The 23,529-nt window shown below is 42.4% G+C and overlaps 1 protein-coding gene across 1 annotated transcript in view; it reads right to left on the reverse strand.

The window, feature by feature from the left end:
• Nucleotides 1-23,529, reverse strand: part of CSMD2 (CUB and Sushi multiple domains 2) — a 538,353-nt gene that overhangs the window by 59,823 nt on the left and 455,001 nt on the right. The window contains 6 exon segments of the mRNA XM_042993830.1: nt 662-835; nt 2,509-2,703; nt 3,777-3,962; nt 9,846-10,034; nt 12,553-12,699; nt 15,603-15,791. Coding sequence (XP_042849764.1) covers nt 662-835; nt 2,509-2,703; nt 3,777-3,962; nt 9,846-10,034; nt 12,553-12,699; nt 15,603-15,791 — 1,080 coding nt within the window.

Raw genomic sequence — 23,529 nt, forward strand, 5'->3', positions numbered from 1 at the left:
GGAAATGACTATGCACAAACAGGTGATTTGGCTAAACCCACCTTTCCTTCTCCTTGAGTGGCAAGAGACACAGACAACTTAACCTAGGTGGGTTACTTTTATTGAGTGGGGTTTGGGTAGAGTATATTCCTAGAATTTCCACTGGTATTCTTTGAATCTGTATGGAAATAATTCATGACTGTATCCCTAACAAGAAGCCTGAGACAGTGGGAGGGCAGCACTGTTCAGTCTGGAACAGACATTCAAATCTACGCTGTCAGGTCTGTGTGTAGCTGAGACTCTCCTTTGGACTTGAGGTTTCCAAGAAAGAATTGAGAGGAGAGAAAACCTTAGAATCTAAGGTTTGGTAGAGAATGCATTAGCCGTGGGGGAAACCATAACTTTGTCCTTTGTAAGCCAGGTTGTTTTTGTGCTTTTGTCATTTGCTTACTATATAACTTTGTCTTATCAGACTTGAAATTCTTCCCATTCTTTTGGGTGCCCCAAGAGAAGTAAGTTCAGGGTTTTAGTCATGGTGCATGCCCAATAGCTGGTGTTTGGATTACGCATTTTATTCCATAGGTAGAATGATGCTGTTCAAAGACTACAATCAACTTTAGAAAGCTCTAACCTGCCTTGAGGAGAGAAAAATGAGGAGGACAGATCTGGGGAGGTCACTCACCAAGGCAGCGAACTTCAGAGCCACTCCAGAGCCCATTTGCCATGCACTCCCGCACCCTGGAGCCCACCAGCGTGTATCCAGAATTGCAGGAGAAGATGGCCGTCGCCCCATAGACAGACAGTGTTCCAATGCGGTGCCCACTGGGCGGGATGGGAAGCTCTCCACAGGAGATGACTAAAAAAGAAATCACAAAGTACTCTGAAAAGCCAGCATGAAGGGGAGGGACACGGGCTGCTTCTGAGTAGTAAGAATAATGACAAAGATGAGACCTGTTTAACTTTATTGGGACTCATGAGCCGAATGTGAGACATGGCAGTGACTTGCGTGATGTTACAGCTGGAGCAGTGATTCTCAACTGGAAGTGCGGCCAGAAACACCTGAGGAGATTTTAAAATGCCCAGGCTGTACTCTGGACCTACGTCTCACAATCTATAGAGATAAGGTCCAGGCGTGTGCATTTCTAAGAAAAACTCTTCAGGCAGTTCAGATATGTACCCTGGTTAGGAACCACTACACTAGAGGCAGAGATTCTGTGGTGTCCTTGGTGTCCAGGGCAGACACTACCAATCAATCCCTTGTCCTTTCTGCTGAGTGCAGCAGAAGCCTCCTATTCCTTCTCAATAGGGCACCGGAGATGGCCACTGGCTGGCATGTGAGATGAGGCCCGATGGCCAAGACTACACTGAATGTGAGATCCTTCATGGTGATAAAGCTGTTAAGACCCTTGTGACTTCTGCTCTGCCACACACATGGTTATAGTCCATGGTGGGGTCTAAACTTGGATACATAAAGACAACAGTGACTTGAATCATCAGTGTAGGGAGGATATCACTCCTTCTCCCACCCAATCGCAATCTTTCTACTGCTCAATGACAAGCTATTTCCTTTTACCCTGTTACAAACACCTACTTCCTCTATCACATCTGTATTGATTACGTAAATATTATGAGTCTATCCCTATTGTAGTGGGTGTTGTGGTGGGCCACTTAGACCCCCACTTAGGACCAAAGGACTTCTCTCCCCAGCTGCTGGTAAATGACCCTCAGCTACTAGCCCTCTTCAGACAGCCTTGGCTGCAGAGTCCTCCCATCTAGATCATGCCCTCTTCCTGGGGCATCCTGTACCCCAAGTTTGGTCACTGTGTAGGCATAAAGGCCTCTTGCTCCAACTTGTGGCAGTTCTGAAGGACCATCCCAGCTTCAGAGCTCCCTGCGGGGTCAGCTGAGGGCTTCACTGATAGTGCATCAGAGCTCAACTTCACCATCTTCCCAGGGCTTCTTCCTCCCCTTCCCTTACACAAGATGGCAGTAATCCTAACAGTACTCCATAATAAACTTCTGTCTCAGAGTTGCTTCCCCAGGGACCCTGACCTTGGAAACTGTCTTGAAGACACCAACAAACACAACTAACAATGCAGAAGGAAAGGCAGACACACCTAGGTGCCTGCCCCTTGTGCTATACCCATTCCTCCTATACACATTCCTGTTACGGGTCTTTCACACCCCATAAGCATTGCTTCCTTACTTTGTCTGCCACTCCAGCAGACCATAAGCTTCTTTTCGGTAGGTGTCACAACCTTTTACCTTCATACTTCTATAATACCTGGTGTGAATGTTGAATATGTGAATTAGTGGATGCTCTCCTGGACAAAGGCAGCTTTTTAATAAGATGCGGAGAAGTACTTCCTTAAAGGAGTAGGCAGCTCCCCAGCTCCTGACTCTAGATGAGAGTTCAAAAAGAGGTACACTGCAATCCCTTGATACCTCCTTTCTCCCCTTCCCCATGTATGGTATAGTTCAAGTAGGAGGCACTGGGCCAACTTGCCCACCATCCCGTCCTGGGCTTACTTTGGCAGGTGGGCATAGAGTTCCCAAGGCTCCATTTGCCATTGGCCTGACAGCGGATGACCCTTTGGCCAGTGTAGTAGTAGCCAGGGTCACAGATGAGCATCAGCTGGGCCTGGAACTGGTACTGTGTCTCAAAGATGAGCCTCCATCGGCCATGTTCCACGCTGATGCTGCTGACATCGGGACAGGTCACAGCTGGGGAGACAAGGGGCAGGGAGGAAGATTGATTGATTAATTAATTAATTTAATTAATTATGGACGACACTGGCAAGACTCCAGAGCTGGAGACTGGGAGACTGTAATGCAGTAATGATGAATTCAAGAATTTTCAGCTGCCAGGCAGGTTTGTTAAATGAATGAAATGGGCTGGGTGGGGAATGCAGGAAACTGGGGTGGGCAGATCCAAACCCCCCCCCCCCAAAACAAAAAAACGGGTGGTGGGTGGAGGTTAGTCAGTACATATTGTTACATGTGAAACTTGTAAGTTCTCTTCGGTCAGGTCTTCATTTTTCACCAGAAGCTAGAATTATGGATTTTTATGTAAACTCTCCCAACTTTAAAATGTTGGGAAGCAATGAAAAATTCCATAAAGCATACCACAGGCCAAAGAAACAAAATCAAACAAAAGTGCAAAAGCTTGTATCTTCAGACTTGTTATGACCTAGTAGGCTGCCAGTTTGTGACTCCAGCCTGGAAGCTGAACTGTACCTCTGACATTTTAGAGTTTTGTGATGAAAGGACACTTGTGCAACTATTCTGCTAGTTTTTCCTTCTAAAAGGAACTGGAGCAAGTTATTCCTAAATTCTGTGATGGTTTATGGAAACATCTCAGCGTGCAATGTTCTATCAATGTTTTGAGAGCAATTTCAAATGGAAGCCCAACTTGGTAGATGACATTATCCACCTGTCTCTGCTCCCTGAATCCCCAGTCTCCAAGTACCTGCTTTTTTTTTATTATGTTTTTTAAAAATGTTTATTTATTTATTTTGAGAGAGAGAGATGGAGAGTGAGCAAGAGAGGGGAAGAGAGAGACGGAGAAAGAGAATCCCAACCAGGCTCTGCACTGTCAGTGCAGATCCCACAGCAGAGCTCGAACTCACGAACTGTGAGATCATGACCCGAGCCGAAATTGAGAGTTGGATGGTTAACTGACTGAGCCACCCAGGCGCTCCTCTCATTATGGGGTTTTTAGCTCACTCCTTGCAGGAATCTCTTCAGCTGCATACCCAGCCCCTCCTTATGCCCATCTCCACTGCCCAAGGACTCACGGACACACTGTGGGGGGACATTGTGGTTGCTCCAAAGGCCTGTCTCCAGACACTCTGTTGTGGCCTCGGCACCTGCCTGGAGGTGGTAGCCTTCGCTGCAGCTGTACACAGCCTTGGTCCCCACTGTGTACTCTTTGCCAAACACCATTCCGTTCTTAGGGGCCTCAGGAAGCCCGCAGGAAAGAGCTAGCAAAGAGAAAAAAAATAACATGAGCATGTCTGGTTCAAGATGGTATTCTGAGAACATATTTTAATCTTTCCTCTCCCCCAAGGCCCTAATAAAATTACAGTAAAGACTGGTAAAGCAGAAGAGCCTATAACAAAAAGCAAAATGGGAGGGTCAGCAGCAGAGGAGACTTAAAATAAAACTTCGGAAGATGGATTGTAGATAGAAGTGTGCTGAGAATGAAGTGGAGCTGAGAAGCTGCAGGTGAGACCAGTTCTCCTCCATCCTTTCCCACAAGACCAGTGAAGAGGCATTCAGGCATCTGTTCCCCACATAAAGGAGAGAGGGTTGTCTTTCCTCCTAGAGGAAAAAAATAGGAACTCCCTTGAAAGAATCAGGGCTGCTAAGGTGTGAGTTGGTATCCCAGAGTAAAGTTCTTTTAATTCGAGGATATAAGGGCTCTTAGCCTAAAATCTGCCCCCTGCCTGCTCATCTCTACTACACACTCAATTTAACTTCTTATTCATGTGAGAGACCTAGTGGGTAACGATATCTGTATATAATCGCAACAAAGGTAGCCCACATCTGCTACCTGGAAAAATTAATCTAGACTTTCCTTTAAAATATGAATGATCAAGGATCACTATATATGTGAAGAAAACCAGTAGCGTGAAAGACATAAAGATAAGATTAAAAATAGAAAAAAAGTGGGAATGCAAGCTGGTGCAGGCACTCTGGAAAACAGTATGGAGGTTCCTCAAAAAACTAAAAACAGAACTACCCTACAACCTAGCAGTTGCACTACCAGGCATTTATCCAAAGGATACAGGTGTGCTGTTTCGAAGGGGCACATGCACCCCCATGTTTATAGAAGCACTATCAACAATAGCCAAAGTATGGAAAGAACCCAAATGTCCATCGATGGATGAATGGATAAAGAAGATGTGGTATCTATATACAATGGAGTATTACTCAGCAATCAAAAAGAATGAAATCTTGCCATTTGCAACTATGTGGACAGAACTGGAGGGTATTATGCTAAGTGAAATTAGTCAGAGAAAGACAAAAATCATATGACTTCACTCATATGAGGACTTTAAGAGACAAAACAGATGAACATAAGGGAAGGGAAACAAAAATAATTTAAACACAGGGAGGGGACAAAACAGAAGAGACTCATAAATATGGAGAACAAACTGAGGGTTACTGGAGGGGTTGTGGGAGGGGGGATGGGCTAAATGGGTAAGGGGCACTAAGGAATCTACTCCTGAAATCATTGTTGCACTATATGCTAACTAATTTGGATGTAAATTAAAAAAAAAAACATAAAACAAGTTAAAAAAATAGAAAAAAAAAGGAAATAGACTTCTCCTTTAGGAAACAGACACAGTTCAGGAAATAGACGATACATAATCTTTAAACGTTTGATTAGCAGTGTCTTGAGAAGTCAAGGTGGCATATTGTATTCATATAATGAGAACAGAGTGCTTTGAAAAAGGAACAACAACAACAACAACCAAAAAAAAAAAAAAAAAACCAAGGGAAAGCTCTCTTAAATTAAAAATGTGATTGTCGGGGTGCCTCGGTGGCTCAGATGGTTGAGTGTCTGACTCTTGATTTCAGCTCAAATCATGATCTCAGAATCATGGGATTGGGCCCCACTTTGGACTCCATGCTGAGTGGAGCCTGCTTGAGATTCTCTCCCTCTCTCTCTCTTTCTCTCTCTCTCTCTCTCTCTCTCTCTCCCTCTGCCCCTCTCCCATTCACTTTCTCTCTCTCTCTCTAAAATAAAAAAATAAAAAATAATTTAAAAATATGATAAAATAAGTATTAAATAGAAAGGCTGGAGATTAAAAGTAAAGGAAATTTCCCAGAATATAGACCAAACAGACAGAACCTGAAAATGAGAAAAGGGGACTGAAAACACAGGAGGTCAATGTGCAGGAGGCCCAACATCCAACAGGTCAGAGTTCCAGAAAGAGAGATCAGAGAAAGCAGAAGGGTGGAACTGTCACAGATGAAAAATTCCCACAGATGGAGAGATGCAAGTCTTCAGATTGAAAGGGAGACAAAAGGATGCAAAGAGACCCACTCTTAGATACATCATCATGGAATTTCAGAAGACAAAAGACAAGTTCCTCCAAGTTCCCAGAGAGAGAAAAAAACAGGACATCCCTGAGAAGGAATGAGAATCAGAATCATCATACTTCCTATCAGCAGCAATGGATGTCACAATGGAATGCTTTTCTGAAGGAAGTGATTTGGAACCAAGAATTTTGACTGGTCAACCTACCACGCATATGTGAGGGCAAAAATAAAGATATTTTCAGACATTTAAAGACTCAGAGAATTTCCTTCTCAAGAACCCTTTACGAGGAATTTACTTAAGGCTACACTCTATCAGAAAGAGGGTGAAAACCAAGAAGGGGTAAGATATGGGATATAAAAATGACAGTGCTAACACAAGAGGACAAAGAAATGAATTTCAAGGTGATGGCTCAGGAGACCAAGGTGTGCAGCAACATGGCTGTGGTCATTGTTTTATAAGGAGTAGGGTCAACACTACGTTTATTGGAGGAACACACATTACTGAGGTAGGAGTAGCTTGTGTGGTCTTTGAAAGAAATCAATACTTACAAACTATGTTTGCCCTTTGATAGTTCAGGAGTTAGTACAGATGGAGGGGAGTTAATCAGAGTATGCACTGTTGTTCCTCATCCATCCCCACCTCTGTAACTAGTCTAGAGCTCAGACCTCCCTCATTCAGACCCAGAAAAAGTCAAGTAGAGGAAGGTCCCATCCACATTGGCCAACAGTGATACTCGGTGCTACTAGAACCAATAAGAGATACAGGGCCAGAGCTTCATTATGATATGGGGAAGGATGGATTGTCCAGAGACAGGGGGATTGGGATATCAAGATGGAAGGCTTCAAAGACTGGAAAACAGAAGGAATGAGTAAATTAGGAGGAACTGAGGAGAACATGAGGAATGAAGAAATAAGGAGCACTTGAATATGAAGCTCTTTTTTTATTTACTTTGAGAGAGAGAAAGAGAGAGAGACCGTGCGTGTGCGTGCATGCATGGGGGAGGGGCAGAGAGAGCATGCTGAGCAGGCCCCGCACTGTCAACACAGAGCCCAACGTGGGGCTCGAACTCACAAACCATGAAATCATGACCTGAGCCAAAATTAAGAGTCGGACACTTAACCAGCTGAGCCACCCAGGTGCCCCGATGCTCTTTTAATGCCTAAACAGCAAGACTTTAAACTCCTTTGGTGGTACTAGGTTAGTCAAATTGTGATCAACTAACTGCTCTGCTTCCTTGAACTTTTTGTGAAGAAATTCTTGGATCCCCACTGATATTTTGCATGAGGAGTCAGGCAGTCTGGAGACAGCAGGTGAAGGAGGTAGATGGCGGCTGCTTCTCACTGCTTGCGGTCCGGCTCTTCCCTTGTGGATAACTAAGATGACAGAGGATAACTTCCTAGTCTGAGACCTGATCTCCATGCCAAAACACGGTCCACAAACTCTGAAGTAGGAGGAACACTTCCTATGGGTAGGAGAGGTGGGGACAGAATTACCAAGTATTGGAAGCTGGTGGTGGAATGCGATCTCTCAGGGAGAGACTACGTAGGGAAAGAATGGCCTGGGGAAGGAGAGAGAAAGCTAATTAGAAGGCATAGGATTTCTTTTTTTTGAAATTTTTTTTAACGTTTATTTTTGAGACAGAGACAGACAAAGCATGAATGGGGGAGGGTCAGAGAGAGGGAGACACAGAATCTGAAACAGGCTGAAACGCGGGGCTCGAACTCACAGACCGCGAGATCATGACCTGAGCCGAAGTTGGCCACTTAACCGACTGAGCCACCCAGGCGCCCCAGAAGGCATAGGATTTCTAATGAGATATATTTGTTGGTGGAAAGTCATGGTTTGGAAGAATGCCAGGACTTTCCTGGTCCTGGGTTATGTGGAGAATGGGGGATTAACACCCTGTGCTTAAAAGGGCCCCAGAATCTGTGTTCTCAGAAGAGAGCTAGTCTCTGTGAGGGGAGAGCGAAGACGGCCCTCTGGGTAGTGGCCAAAGGTATATGCTGGTTGGACATGAAACCAGGATTCCAGAGAGCTCAGGGGGAATGGCTGAGTGGAAGGGCATCAGTGGAAAGCCTGGGGATGGGGCCAGGTACAAAGTAGTATGGGGATGAGTACACAGAAGCCTAGAGAGGTTTAGTTTGGGGAAGTGGCAAAAGAAAACAGATATGAGAGGCATGGTAGGTTCCCACCGCAGCTTCAGAAGAAAGGCTGGAGACATGGAGACCAAAGCCAAATGACATTTGCCACTTGTGGACAGTCCATTCTCTGGGAACACACTGTTTGAGAAAGCTCAGGCACAGGCAAGAGGGTCAGAGATGACAGATCCCTAAAAAGTACGCCACCACACTAGGAACCACAGCACGGGAAAATCAAACATCAGTGTGATTTCCTGTTTTTGTCAGTATGATGGGCAAAGTTTTTCTTTTCTTTTTTTTTTTTTTTAAGGCAGTACATAATATTGAGACTATGGCAGAAAAGACAACTTTCCCATGCTGGTGGAAGTGAAGACAAACGTTCTGGAGAGCAGTAAATGTCAAAAGCTGCAGATTCTGCACAGGTTATGGTTCAACAATCTCATTTCTGGGAATTTATTTTAAGAAATAAATATGGATGCTCACAATGATGGGATTCTAAGGATTTTAACAGCAGCACTGTTCACAGTAGCAAACAATACAGGAATTCAAATGACCAACAAGAGGATGATACTTAATAAATGACGGTTTTTCCGTGATGCTACACGACCATGGGAAATAATGATGAGGAAGTGTATTTAATTATGTGACAGATGCTAAGAAAATATCAAGAGCTTTGTGCACTGAGGATGCCATTTTTGTAAACAACATATAAAAGATCAAAGGAAATGTGCTGAAATGTTACACAGTGATCTCAGCTGATGGGATTATAGGTCATTTTTTTTTTTTTGCTGCCAAGTTTTTATTTAAATTCCAGTGGGTTCACATATGTAATATAATATTAGTTATAGGTGTAGGATTTAGTAATTCATCGCTTACATGCAACACCCAGTGCTCACCACATGTGCCCTCCTTCATCCCCATCACCCATTTAACCCGTCCCCCCACCCACCTCCCCTTCAGCAACGTTTTGCATTATCCATAGTTTCCGCCCCCCCCATCTCTAGTCTGAATTATATTGCTTTAAGGGAAAACAAATCCCACCAATTATGAGAGGCAATGCATCCCTTTCATATGTGCCAGACTACCTGATACATATCATGGGCTTGACTGCTGACAATGAACATGGTGGTGGTCGCTGTTCCACCCTGGTTCCCTCTGTCCCTCACCTCCTCCGACCTACTGCTTCAGGCAGCCCAAGTTGCTCTGCATATCTTGTGATCGATCTCTCTCCAGGTTTTGCAAATGCTCTTGCTGTTGCCTAGAATATTTTCCTTGCTAATGCCTGGCCCCAACCCCCACCGGCTCTATGAGCCCAAGCCCAAACATCCTCTCTTCTCGGAGTCCTCCCTAGCTGTCCAGAGGGAGGTAGGTCCCATCGGACCTCTGGGCTCCCACAATGCTGTTTGTACTACTGATACAGCACTTCCTTCCCCTGCCATTTTGCATTTATGTGGCTACGTATCTTCTCCCTTATTGTTCTGAACACCCTGAGACTATTTTATGCATATGTATATCCCCAGGGCTCGAGATATTATGGACCCTCAATATATGTTCGCTGAAAGAATGAATTATCAATGAGGAAACCCATATTTGGAAGTGATGGGTCCTGGGACAAACCCAAGTGATGTGAGAAGGATCGGAGCCACTGGGCACCCCCTTTCCAAGGTACTCCTCACCTTGACAGAGAGGAATGGCTTCACTCCACAGGTAGTAGCCCTGGGGGTGCCGGGTACAAATGGCCATGCTGTGTCCCACCAAGCGGTAGCCGGCGTTGCAGCCAAAGTGGATGGAGCCTCCGGGCTGGGTGCTGGTCTGGCCCAGAAGGAAGCCATGGAGTGGAGCCCTGGGCAGGCTGCAGTAGGGAGCTGAACAACAAGAAGAGGCTCAGGGGACCACGTGCAAGCAGAAGATAGATGAGCTCTTTCCTGCACGTGCCGCCCCTTTTGTTCCCCTTTCCTCTCCCTCACCAATCTCCTTGTCTCTGCCACTGCCAGGCCCACCGCTATTAAGGAAGATCTGAGTGGTTGATACTGAGAAATGGCCAGTGTAGTAAAGCCAAAGAAAAGAAAAGAAGAGAAAAAACCATGAAGCCCTGGGTCCCCTTTGTGGCCCGGAGGCAGTACTGATCTTGCAGCTGAGCTCAGGCTCTCAAATCCTGTCAGCTCCCAAAGAGGCACAGGAGATAGACCCCAGTGGGGTTGGTTCCAGAAGAGTGTGACTGCAGGGGTGTGGACTCTGGAGTCCTGTATCTGACCTTTCTAGCTCTGTGACTTGAGACATCTCACTGAAGCTCTTTGAGTTCCACTTTCCTCATCTATGTTTTGGGATTTGAGATGCCTGCCTCATAGGTTTTTGGACAATTCAAACAGGTTTGTGTTTGTAAAGTCCCCAGCCCAGTGCAGGGCACTTGGTGCTCAATAAATGGTCCTTCTCCTTCCTGTTGTAGGGAGTTGGGGGAGAGGGAGCCATGGCAATCCAGGACATGAAATCCACGGTCCTGTTTCCCCTTCAGTGAAGCCCCTTCATGGCTTCAACTGGGATTTCATTCACTTATTTGACAAACAGACGTGGAGCACCTATTATGTGCCAGGTGATGTTCTAAGTACAGGGAAGACCACTGTGAAGAAAACAGTCAAAAATCCTGGCCTCAGGGTGCTGACCATAAAGACTCCTGCCAGCGATCCACAGAGGAATTTCTGTGAGGCGGGGAATGAGGGTGGCCAGAGGAACACTCGGAACGTGTACCTCTGTTTGCTCTAAGAGTCTCTGGCCAGGTCTCCCAGGCAGGCACGGGATGCAGGAGGATGAAGGTGCCAAGGCCCTTACTACAGCCACCCCATGGCGAGGTCCTCTGGTCTCATATTTGAGGGCCACATCCCTCTGCTGGTGAAAATGGTGTTTTAAATACCGCCCTTCCAGGCCAGACGTGCTTCCTTGCTCCTGCTTTGCCACCTGTGTCCTGCGTATATCGGACCTATGTGTTTACATCAGTCAAGAACAGGAATCTCAGTTATAAAATACACTTGATCATAGTGTCGGATGTGGGTACAAAGTATACAAGCCTACTGTATTTTCATGAAGTACTAATTGTTTCACCATGTACTTAAGTCATTTTCTGTGAGTGAGTATTCCAATTACAACTGACTCAGTTGTGACCAAACATGTGATTGTTTGGTTTTTGTTTGGTTTGGTCTCTTTTTTGTTTGTTTGTTTTTTTGTTTTTTGCTTTTGTTTTGTTTTTGTGATTGGTCTTTAAGAACATCAAGGAAAGGGCAACTCCTTAATGGCTTTTAGTTCCTAGGTTAGCATCCATCACAGTGCATTGCTAACTACATGCTATATTTTCCTTTGTGTAAGCAGCTGCTGGGAACTGCCAGCCCCTTAAGGGACCTTAAGGTTCCTTTTTCATCATAAGGAAACTGAAGCCTGAAGAGGTTCAGTGACTTGTCTAGGAATCATTTGGCTGGTTTGTGACAGAGCTGGTCACTGGCCTTGGGGGTCAGGAAGCGCCCCTTCCTCATGTGTGTGTGGCTGGAAAGGAATTTAGGGTTCAGTCTGCAGAGAAAATGGACCCTGAGACAGTAAAGAACCTTCTCCTTCTGGGTTCTCCTCAGCTTCATCTGGTTGGCTTTTTCCTGAAGCCACACCTGTGGAACTCCTCATGGTCTCAAGTAATTCTTTTCTGCCTCCAAGCTTGCAGAGCCCAGCCAGAAGTTCATGGACCCACTCCCCTTCGAAATGGGCGTCAGGCTGCTTATCAAGTTTTCTTTCCAACCAGAGACAGTAATCCCCATGATAAGAGTTCGGATAAATTCCATTTTCTCCATATCATTACATTTCCAGGGATATTTCTGTGCTCCATTGTAGATTGCGGCCCTGGTCAACCGTCTGCCTGGCTTGGCCCCTGACCTGCCTCTGCCTATGATTCTGGCTGGCAGAGCAGAACAAAGCCTCCTGGACTTAAAGTATAGGCCATCCTTTGCTGCCTAACATTTCCCACGTGGAGACCCACATCTTAGGCTTTCTCGGTTTTTAGGAACTTTTATTAATGTTTCAACAGTGTTAGGGATGGGATTACCTCATAGGCATTATCAGATGATATATAATAAACTTATCCAAAAGACACAATAGGCTGGAAGTACAAAAAGAAGAGAGGGAAGAGTTTAAAGTGGGGAAAAGGGCAAAAGAGGGGAGGTGGAGACCGCCAGGGACATTTGTGCAGCTGTAGTGAGAGAGGTTCAGAGGAGACAGGCTGCCAGTCCCCGGGTAGGATCTCTGCCATTGACCAGGATGTGGCCCATGGCTTACTTGGCTGTTTTGGGTGAGCAACTTCAAGGGCTCAGGGGTTGTAGCCCTTCTCATGAGTCCTTATATTTTACTCACCTGAATACCGAATCTTAAAGCCCTTCCGGTTGTAGGCGTGGTCAGATGACCAGCGCAGGTACACAGTGTTGCTTGAGCTAGTGACGATCAGGGGAGCCGAGTAATTCCCACTGAGGGCTTTCAGCAGAGGACTTTGTCCTGAGGGACCTGGGTGAGAGTACGGGACACAGAATTACAGACTAGCACGGGTGCTAGAGATTAGGTACCTTGATTCGATACCTGAAATGTAACCAGCTGCCATTTCCCTTCCTCAAGAGAAGACATTAGGCTCAGATGGTCAGGGCCGGTGCAATGGTCTACTTCCGCTCCTCTGTCTGCATCCCCAGCCACTGTGCTGGGTGCTCCTTCCTCCTGAGCCCTAAAGTAGTGTTCCAGGAAGTCAGTGCCAATTTATAGGAGTTGGCAGGAGAGATGAAATCTATCTGCCATCTTGAGACTTGCCAAGGTCAAGCAGCTGGTTAATGCAAGAGCTGGTTTGCAAACTGGGAACCTCCACCTTGCCACCTACTTCTCATGTGCATACTAAAAATAGCTCAGTGCTTGCCATATAGAAAAAGTATGTACTAAATGAATAAATAGCAATAAAGCTACATGCAAACATCATGTTTCAATGTTACACACAACATTGTTCCCCAATAATCCTTTCCAAGGCTCTTCCAGAAAGCCCTCCCTCTTCTTTTTCCCCACCTTTAATGCCTGGGAGTGCATTAAAAGCAGTTGGTTCAAGGGAGGCAGAGTATAAAGCTCAATAATCCATAACAGGATTTATTGCCCTGGAAATAGTCCTGAGTGATGGTTCTGATATGCTGCTGAGATGGCTCTTGGAAGCTTGGCAAAAGCATTAAACAAAATAGAGCCATCAGAACTGCTGTGACAAACCATGAAGGAAGGGGTCAAAAGGCTCAGAGAAATGGCTTGCCAGAATAGGTCTATTGTATCAGACCAGAACACCCACTAGCTGACCATGTCTCTCAGGAGGCCCTGGAATATACTTCAGTTCCTAGAGCAAAGAGGAACACACTGGTGAGGGGGTGAACACCAGCATCATCGACAACCTGAGTAACACCTATCTACCCTCTGTTGGCGTAAACTGATGGAAGGAGATGCTGCCATAGAATAGGGCTTCTTGGTGTTGATGGAGATGAGAAGATTCTAGAATACAGGGGCCAGGCAGAGGCTTGCATAATTACTAAAATGTGCAGCAAGGTTGGAATGGTAGCTGGGAGGGCCTAACCTGCATGATCTATGGTGATGTCTCACAAAACATGATATTCTTTTTTTTTTTTTAATTTTAAGTTTATTTATTTATTTTGAGACAGGAGAGAGCATGAGCAGGGGAGGGGCTGAGAGAGAGAGAAAGATGGAATCCCAAGCAGGCTCCATGCTGTCAGCGCAGAGCACGACATAGGGCTCAAACTCCTGAACTGTGAGATCATGACCTGAGCTGAGATCAAGAGTTGGATGCTTAACCGACTGCACCACTCAGGCGCCTCCCCTTTTTTAAAAAAAATTTTTAATGTTTTATTTTATATTCAAGAGAGAGACAGAGCACGAACAGGAGAGGGGCAGAGAGACAGATACAGAATCTGAAGCAGGCTCTAGGCTCCAGGCTCTAAGCTGTCAGCACAGAGCCCAATGTGGGGCTCAAACTCACAAGCAGTGAGATCATGACCTGAGCTGAAGTCAGATGTCCAACTGACTGAGCCACCCAGGTGTCCCCAAAACATGATATTCTTAAGGGCAAGGTAGACAGGCAGCCTCCCAATATATGAATAGATGAACAAAACAGATCGTGGATATATAGTCAAAAAGGTGAGAAAAGCTGACCCCAATGGAAAGTTGCAATCCCTCACCCAGTTTGGAGACTTGAGCTAGGTTCCATTTCTTATTCCAGAACACTTTGCCTGAAGGAGAGATTGGGTCCCCATGAAAAAGGGCCCTACAAAATCTTATCAATTATAGATAGTAGTAATTCTGCCAGTCCTCCCCCCTAAAGACCTACTGCTATTTCCTCAGGCAACTGAATACTGGAAAAAAGGGAATGTGCAGGTATTCCAAAGATTTTGGACACAGAGCGTGAATTAATGCTGATACCAGGGGACCCGAAGCACTATCGCTGGCTCCTCTGTTGGAATAGAGGTGTCTGGGGGTTGGAGTTGGTAATAAGTGAAATCCTGGCCCAGATCCACCTCACAGCACCAACTTAACCAAGTAGTGGCCCTCGTTTGCAGTAGACGTACCAGATGTAGTATCTTCATTAGAGCAGATGATCACAGCCTTGGTTGCATGAAATGAAGTTATTGATCTAGCAATGCATTCTTTCCATACCCATCAGAAAGGAGGATCATAAGCAATTTGCATTCACATGAGATAGACAACAGTATACATTCATGGCCTTGCCCCAGAGCATTGTTAATTCTACTGATCACTGTCATAGTATGAAGAGACGTGGACCATCTGGACATTCTGCAGAATATAGCATATTGGTTCTCTATATGATGATGTTGTATTAATTGCCTCTGATGAGCCAGAAGGGACAATTAGTGTAGATGCTTTTGTAAGACACATGGCTCCAGAGGGTAAGAGATAAGTCCTACAAAGAGTTGGGTGAAATTTCCCCGGTGGTTTGAGGACATGCTGAAACTTTTTCTCCAAATTAAAGAGCAAGTTAGTACACCTTTTCCCTTCTACTACTAAGAAAGAAGCACAGTGTTTGGTGGCTCCTCCTTTGGGTTTCAGAGGCAGCGTATTCTTCATGTGGGAATACTGCTATGATCCATTTGTTGAATGACATTCAAGGTACTTGCTTTGAGGAGGTGCTAAAGTAGGAAAGGGTTCTGTAGCAGGACGAGCCTACAATACAAGCAGCTTTGCCCCATGTCCATACAATTCAGCAGCTACCAAAGTATTGGGATTTCTGTGGTAGAGAAAGATGTTGCATGGAGCCTCTGGAAAGCTCTAATATGGAGGTAATGGCACAGATCCCTCAGGTTCTAAAGCAGGTCTGTGCTATCTGCAGCAGGGAACTATTCAACATTTGACTGACTTACCATCAAAGATCTCAAATTCATCATACTGCTTCTCACTGAGAAAGTACTCCACCGTGAGGGAGATGTTGTAGTCAGGTTCCACTCTCACCAGCCAAGAGCAGGTCTGGAACTGGGGATAGCTTCCTGGGTAGCTCTGACTCAGGATCACACCCGTGGAGTCTGTCAGAAGCTCATTCGTTGGGCAGTGCACTTGGAGAAAGAAAGAAAGAGAAATACCAGGTACATGGGATGGAGATGGATCTGGGGCCAACACATTTCTCTGTCACAAAAGACAACCACTGGAACAAGAGTATTTGAGCACATTCAAACAAGATCCCGACACCCATCATTATACTGCACCATGGCATGAGGTGACCTCAGACTCTGTGTCAAGGGTACTATATTCCTGGGATTCAGGCGAGGCCAGTTGTTGGGATCACATCCTAGCTCAGATATGAGCTTTGGAGTAACTGAGGATTATACATACAGAAACAACAGTAAGGCATCCTTAAATCCAAGAGTTAATCTAGTAAATGGGTTTGATTTGTACAAAGAAGAGTATAGGGAAGAGGTAAGTACATAGAATCTTGAGTCAAACACACCTGGATTTATACTGTCACTTACTAGCTATGTGGTCTTGAACAAATTATTTTCTCTCTGTGCGATAGCTTCTCCACCTCCAATGCAGAAAGATAACACCTGCCTTACAGGGTTATTGTATTATACGACATTATATAATTGTACATTAGTTAACGTAATATATGTAATATTATAGAAAATAACATACTTAAAGCATGCAACATAGTTCTTTCATAAATTGTAGAGATGATGATGGTAATTACACCAGGAACAGAAGAAACTAGCAGAGCTTGGCTATGGCTTGATTAGTAGTATTAAGATATCTAAAGACAAATATGTCACCCTAAGGAAGACAGTCAATGTAGAACTTAGAACAGGAGTTGCTGGAGGGGCTAGATTGGGTTTCTTGTGTCTGTCACCAGGGAGGCTAGAGAAGATTCTGGTTCAGAGGAGCCCTGCACATCCTGGAAACCAGGGAGGTGCTCTCTCCTGGGGGTACAGGGAAGTGTCACTAAATCCTATTTGAAATAAATTTGAGGATGATCCACCTCTATTTGCTTGGGCTGAGGACTCCACAGTAAAGTTTTGAGGACTGAATCAACTTCTTCAGTACCTTGAAAGAGACATGCCCTGGGCAGTAGCTGCAAGTATCCCAATCACTATCCCAATCACTGCAAACAGAGAAATTGGTATTTTGCTGTGTATGTGCCTTTAGACAGGCTTCCTGAATGTGCTGGATTCTAGGACACCGACAAAGGAGAGTTTCTGGAACTGCAAGGCCAAGGACTAATTCCTGGATTACATTTTGAGAAGAGGCTGTCTGGGGAGGAGATTTAGCTACTCACTCTCCACCCATTTCCTCTGTTTCCCTCAAACCTTCTGCCTTCACAGAAATGAGGCTTTCTAATCAGCACTGGGTCTGGGCTAACAGACAAAATGCTTTCTATGGCCCAGAATTCACACAGCTCATCTGGGATTCCTTTGAGTAGCGTTGCAACACCCCCCCCTTTTTTTTAAGTAATCCCTACAACCAACATGGGGCTCCAACTCATGACCCGCAGATCAAGCGTCACATGCTATACCAACTGAGCCAGCTAGGCTACTGAAAGGGGGAGCCTTGGAAGGCACTAACTAGCTTCTCCTGGGAGAACTTCCTTCTTATTTTGTAAATGGGAAAGGAAAGAAAATGGCATCTTGGACTAAAACGGCCTTGCTTTTGAAATGCTTCCAATTTCACTACCCTGATATCTACAGGTCACGGAAGTATGCTGATATTTAATTCCCCCTAGGCTTTGTGGTACAGTCCAGGTGGTACCAGATCTGCTCTTGAAGCTCTCACCTTTCCTTCTTTCTTTCTTTTTTTTAATATGAAATTTATTGTCAAATTGGTTTCAATACAACACCCAGTGCTCATCCCAACAGGTGCCCTCCTCAATACCCATCACCCACCCTCCCCTCCCTCCCACCCCCCATCAACCCTCAGCTTGTTCTCAGTTTTTAAGAGTCTCTTATGTTTTGGCTCTCTCCCTCTCTAACCTTTTTTTTTTTTTTCCTTCCCCTCCCCCATGGTCTTCTGTTAAGTTTCTCAGGATGCATAGGGGCACTTGTACCCCAATGTTTATAGCAGCACTTTCAACAATAGCCAAATTATGGAAAGAGCCTAAATGTCCATCAACTGATGAATGGATAAAGAAATTGTGGTTTATATACACAATGGAAGCTCTCACCTTTCTACTTGAAACTCCTCCATTGAGGGGAAACAGGCACGCCCTCTCAAATGAGATTGGTTCCACAGGTTTGCCTTTTGTGTGCAATTATCAGATTTGGGCATTAGTGTTTATAAGTTTTTCTTTCTCCTTATGTTCAAGATGTCTGGCCTTTGAAGGTTTAGTAAGTATTCTTCCACGAAACCATCTAGTCTTGATGTCTTTAATGGGGTTTCCTCTGATCTCTATTTCTTTTAAAGAATTAGTAAAGTATAAACTTTATATCTCTACTGGGGTCAATTTTATCAAATTATACCTTCCTAGAAAATCATTCATATCATTAATTTATCGGCACAGATTTGTACAAGATTTGTACAAGATCATAATTAAAAAATTTTCTTTTGCTTCAATGGTTATAGTCCATTTTCCCTTTCTTATTTTTCTATATTCCTCCTTTCTCTCTCTGTTTAATTTACCTAATGGTTTGATTATTTTGTGGCTCTTTGTTCCAGGCACTTCTTTTTATTTATCAGTAAGGCTGTTTTTGTATTTTATAACTCATTCATTTTTTAAAATTCAAAATTTTTGAAATATAATTTATGTACAATGAAATGCACAGATCTTAGGTGCATGGTTTAATGAGCTTTAGCAAATGTATATGCCTGTGTAACCACTACCATAATCAGGATATAGATTTTTTCTGTCACTCAGAAACTTGCTCTCATGCCTCTCTGCAATTAATTAGTATGACCTGCCCCATGCTCCAGGAAATCACTGATATTATTTCTATAACAACAGATTAGTTTTGATTATACTAGAATTTCATGCAATTGGAATCATACATGTTGTTATTTTTGTGCCTGGTTTCTTTTGCTAAACATTATGTTTCTAAGATTCAATCCATGATGTTTTGTGTATTACTACTTCATTTATTTTTATTGCTCTGTAGCAATCACAGAACAATTTTTTTGTTCATTCATTCTGTTTATTATTAATGAACATTTAGGTTGGTTCCAGTTTTGGATTATTATGGAATTCATATACAAGTCTTTTTGTGGATATGGGTTTTCATTTCTCTTAGGTAAATAACTAGGAGCATAATTGCTTGGCAATAGGGCAGGTATATGTTTAACTTTGAAAGAAATTACCCGTTTTCCAAAGTGACTGTATAATATTACATCCCAACCAGCAATGTATAAAAGTTCCATTTGCTCCACATTCTTGTCAACACTTGGTATTTTCAGTCTTAAGTTTTAGCTATTCTAGTGGGTGTGCAGTAATATTTCATTAGGGTTTTAATTTGCATTTTCCTGATGACTAAAGATGTTTAGCATCTTTTCATATACTTATTGGCTATCCATACATCTTATTTTGTAAAGTGTCTAGTCAAGTCTCTTGCCCATATTTTTGTTGGATTGTCTTATTATTGAGTTGCTGAAGTTCTTTACATAGTCTAGACAGAAGTCCTTTCAAAAATACATGTATCATTAATATCTTTTTTTATTCTGTACTTTGCCTTTACTTTTCACATTTAGTTCTGTCAGTTTTCCTTCATATTTTTTGAAGCTCTTTTATCATATGCATATAACATATATATCTTTTTTTTTTTTACATGTTTTTTTTTTTATTTTTTAATATATGATGTGGTTTATATACACAATGGAATACAACATATATATCTTTTGTAATGGAATTAACTCTTTTGTCATTATACAATTTCTCTATTTCTGGTAATACTCCTTGCTGGCAGTATTATCTGAAATTATGTTTCTTATGTTTAACATTTGCATGTATATCGTTTCCTCTTCTTCAGTCTATCTGGTATTTATATTTAAACTGCATCTTTTGCAGGAAATAAGTGGTTATTGTTTAAAACCTCTAAATGTTGGCATGGTTTTTATGCAGCAAAACTTACTGATATAACTATATCATTCAAATATTATATGTACCTACTTATTTTTGGTCTGTCATTCAAAGAGGTGTGTGAAAATCTACAACTGTAATTATGAATTTGTCCTTTTTTCCCCATAATTCTGTCAATTTTTCCTTGATATATTTCAATATCATGCTGTTAGGTACACAGAAGTTTATGACTGCTATATATGTTTGATAGATTATGTTTATCAGCATGAAATTTCCTCTTTATTTATTTTAAAACTTTTTGCCTTAAATTCTATTTTGTCTAATATTATCTTTACTACACAAGATTTTAGAGGTTAGTACTTGCTATTTTTTCAAAGTTTTGTTTCAAACAGAGATGAGTGAGACCTTTCTAGCTCCTTTAGGGAGGCAGATGAAGATATTCAAGTCTAAGTTTATGGAAAGCCTATAGTTAAACTTGTTTTTTACTTAATCTGGAAGTCTCTCTCTTTGGATTAGCAGTTTTATTCAGTTATATTTACTATAGTTACACATATATTTGCACTTAGTTTTGCTACCTTATTTTGTGTTTTCTGTTTACCATAATTTTTTTCTCCTTTAATGCTTCTATTGGATTAATGGAGTTATCTTTATTATCTTTATTTTTGATTATGGATTTAGAACTTACACATACCATGGTTATCCATAATTTTAAAAAAATGACCTATAAATTTAAGCTTTCTTTTTAATACACGTATTTTAACTAATGTAGAGGGTTAATCAATATCTATGCTTCTCCTCAACAAGCAGGGGTCCTCAACTCACTTTTTCTTTCTTCTAAATAGGTTCTCCAATGTCATTTATCTGTCCAGTTGTGTTTGTATTTTTAAGTTTACTACAGTCAGTATTGTTTAGATTATTACCCTATTTTACTGATTTCTTAGCTCATTGTCACTTTTTGCATCTGAATCATTACCTGTATTCACTTTTTTCTTTTTTTTTATATTTATTTATTTTTGAGAGAGAGAGAGAGAGAGACAGAGAGAGAGAGAGAGAGAGAGAGACAGAGTGCAAGCAGGGGAGGGGCAGAAAGAGAGGGAGACACAGAATCTGAAGCAGGCCCCAGGCTCTGAGCTGTCAGCACAGAGCCTGACGCGGGGCTTGAATTCATGAACTGCAAGGTCATGACCTGAGCTGAAGTTGGACATTTAACCGACTGAACCACCCAGGCACCCCGTATTCATTTTTTTTTCTTAATGAATGTGGTAGATATTTCCAGTCTTTACAAATATTAGGTTTTATTTTTGTTTCCTGAGCATACAAAAAACTTCACTTTCCATCCATGTGCTTATTTCTGGTCAATGAGACGTGAGTAGAATAATGTGTGCCACTTTGGGCTGAGGACGTGAAAAGCCCTTAAGCAACTCTCATTCTCTCTTACTCTGTTGCACTGTAGGATCCAGGAGCAGGCCTAGTTTTCAGATGGCAGCACAAGATTCAAGAAGCCTGGATCATTGAGTCACCAGCATTATAGTCACTGCACTATAGCAAATTTTGCCTGAAGGAGAAATACACTTTTGTTGTGTTAAGCCACTGAGATGTGGGGATTGCTTGTTAATGTAACATATGCCTGACCTATCCTGACTAATGCACTGAAGTATATCTGTTAATTATGCTTTTAGTAAGCCGTAACTTTACATAGTCCTTGTCTGTCTGAAGATTTCATTAATATATTCCCACTCTTAAATGATAACTTGGTTGGGTTTAGAATTTGAGTTTATAATTATTTTTTTTCTGCTGCATTTTATCTTTTGGTGATGCAAATAATGCTGAGTCTGATGTGTCTTTTCTTTGTGATGGCTTTAACTTCCTTGATGTTCTATAATTGCACTGTAATGTTTTAGATTTGAATTTCACCAAATTTTCTATATTGCCATGGTAAGAGGCATGCTTTTGAAATAATAGAAAAGTGTCTGATTCTTGTCATAAGGGACTAGGATATCATTGGACAGGGCAATGGCTGAGGTATAAAGGAGTAGAACAAGCCAAAAGAAAAAAGGAAATTATATATTGAAGGGACTATGAATGGAAATACAACTTATGTGTATGGATTGGAAGATTTAATATTGTTAAGATGGCAATACTACCTAGACTGATGTATGGATTCAATTAAATCTCTACAAAAATCCCAGCTGGTTTCTTTACAGATCTTGATAAGCTGGTCCTAAAATTAATTTAGAAATTCAACAGATCTAGAATATGCAAAAGAAGAACACAGTTAAAGGACTCCCACTTCCTGATTTCAAACAGACTACAAAGCTACAGTAATCAGGATAGTATAGTGCTGGCATAAGATGATCAAGTCAGGAAGATGCCATCTATCTATCTATCTATCTATCTCACACTCATATTCCACATATGAGTGAAATCATACAGTGTTTGTCTTTCTCTGACTGACTTATTTCAGTTAGCATAACACTCTCTAGCTATATATGGTGGAATAATACTCAGCCATAAAAAAGAATGAAACCTTGCAATTTGCAATGACATAGACGGAGCCAGAGAGTGTTATGCTAAGTGAAATAAGTTAGAGAAAGACAAACACTATATGATTTCACTCATATGTGGACTTTAAGAAACGAAACAAGTGAGCAAAAGGAAAGAGAGAGAGAGAGAGAGAGAGAGAGAGGGCAAACCGAGAAACAGACTCTTAACTACAGAGAACAAACTGATGGTTGCCAGAGGGGAGGTGAGTGAGGGGATAGGTTATGTAGGTGATGGGGATTAAGTAGTGCACTTGTGATGAGCACCAGGTGATGTATGGAAGTGTTCAATCATTAAATTCTATACTTGAAATTAATATTACACTGTATGTTAACTGGAATTTAAATTAAAAAAAAAGAATAGACTTACAGAAAAAAATAATAGAACTGAAGATCAAGAAATAAATCCCCAAATTTATGTAAGTCGTCTAATTTTCAACAGGGTGCCAAGACAATTCAATGGGGGAAAGGATAGACTTCCCAATAAATGGTGTCACAGCAACTGGATATCCATATGCAAAAGAATGAAGTTGGACACCTACCTCATGTTATATATAAAAATTAACTCAAAACATATCAAAAACCTGAATTTAAGAGCTAAAACTATTAACTCTTAGAAGAAAATATAGATGTAAATCTTCCATGGGTTAGGCAACGGTTCCTTAGATATGACATGAAAAGCACAAACAGCCAAAGGAAAAAATATATATATTGAACATCATCAAAATTAAAAACTTTTGTACTTGAGGGGCACCTGGGTGGCTCAGTCAGTTAAGTGTCTGACTTAGTTTCAGCTCAAGTCATGATCTCACAGTTCACGAGTTCAAGACTTGCATCGGGCTCCACACTGCGCAGTCTGCTTGGGATTTTCTCTCTCTCTCTCTCTCTGCCCCTCCCCCCCCATGCACTTCTCTCTCTCTCAAAATAAATAAAAATTAAAATAAAAAACCCACAAAAATCCTTTTGTACTTGAAAGAACATTATTAAGAAAGTGAAAAAACTGGGGTGCCTGGGCGGCTCAGTCGGTTAAGTGTCTGACTTTGGCTCAGGTTATGATCTCACGTCCTGTGAGTTTGGCCCCACACCAGGCTCAGCTCAGAGCCTGGACTGCTTTGGATTCTGTGTCTCCCTCTCTCTCTGCCCTCCTCTGCTCACACTTTCTCTCTCTCTCTCTCTCTCTCTCTCAAAAAAAATAAGCATTACATTTATTTGAATAAATAAAAAGAAAGTGAAAAAAACACCAACAGAATGGGAAAAAAT

This window comes from Panthera tigris, chromosome C1, assembly GCF_018350195.1.
Source record: "Panthera tigris isolate Pti1 chromosome C1, P.tigris_Pti1_mat1.1, whole genome shotgun sequence".
Classification (NCBI taxonomy): domain Eukaryota; kingdom Metazoa; phylum Chordata; class Mammalia; order Carnivora; family Felidae; genus Panthera; species Panthera tigris.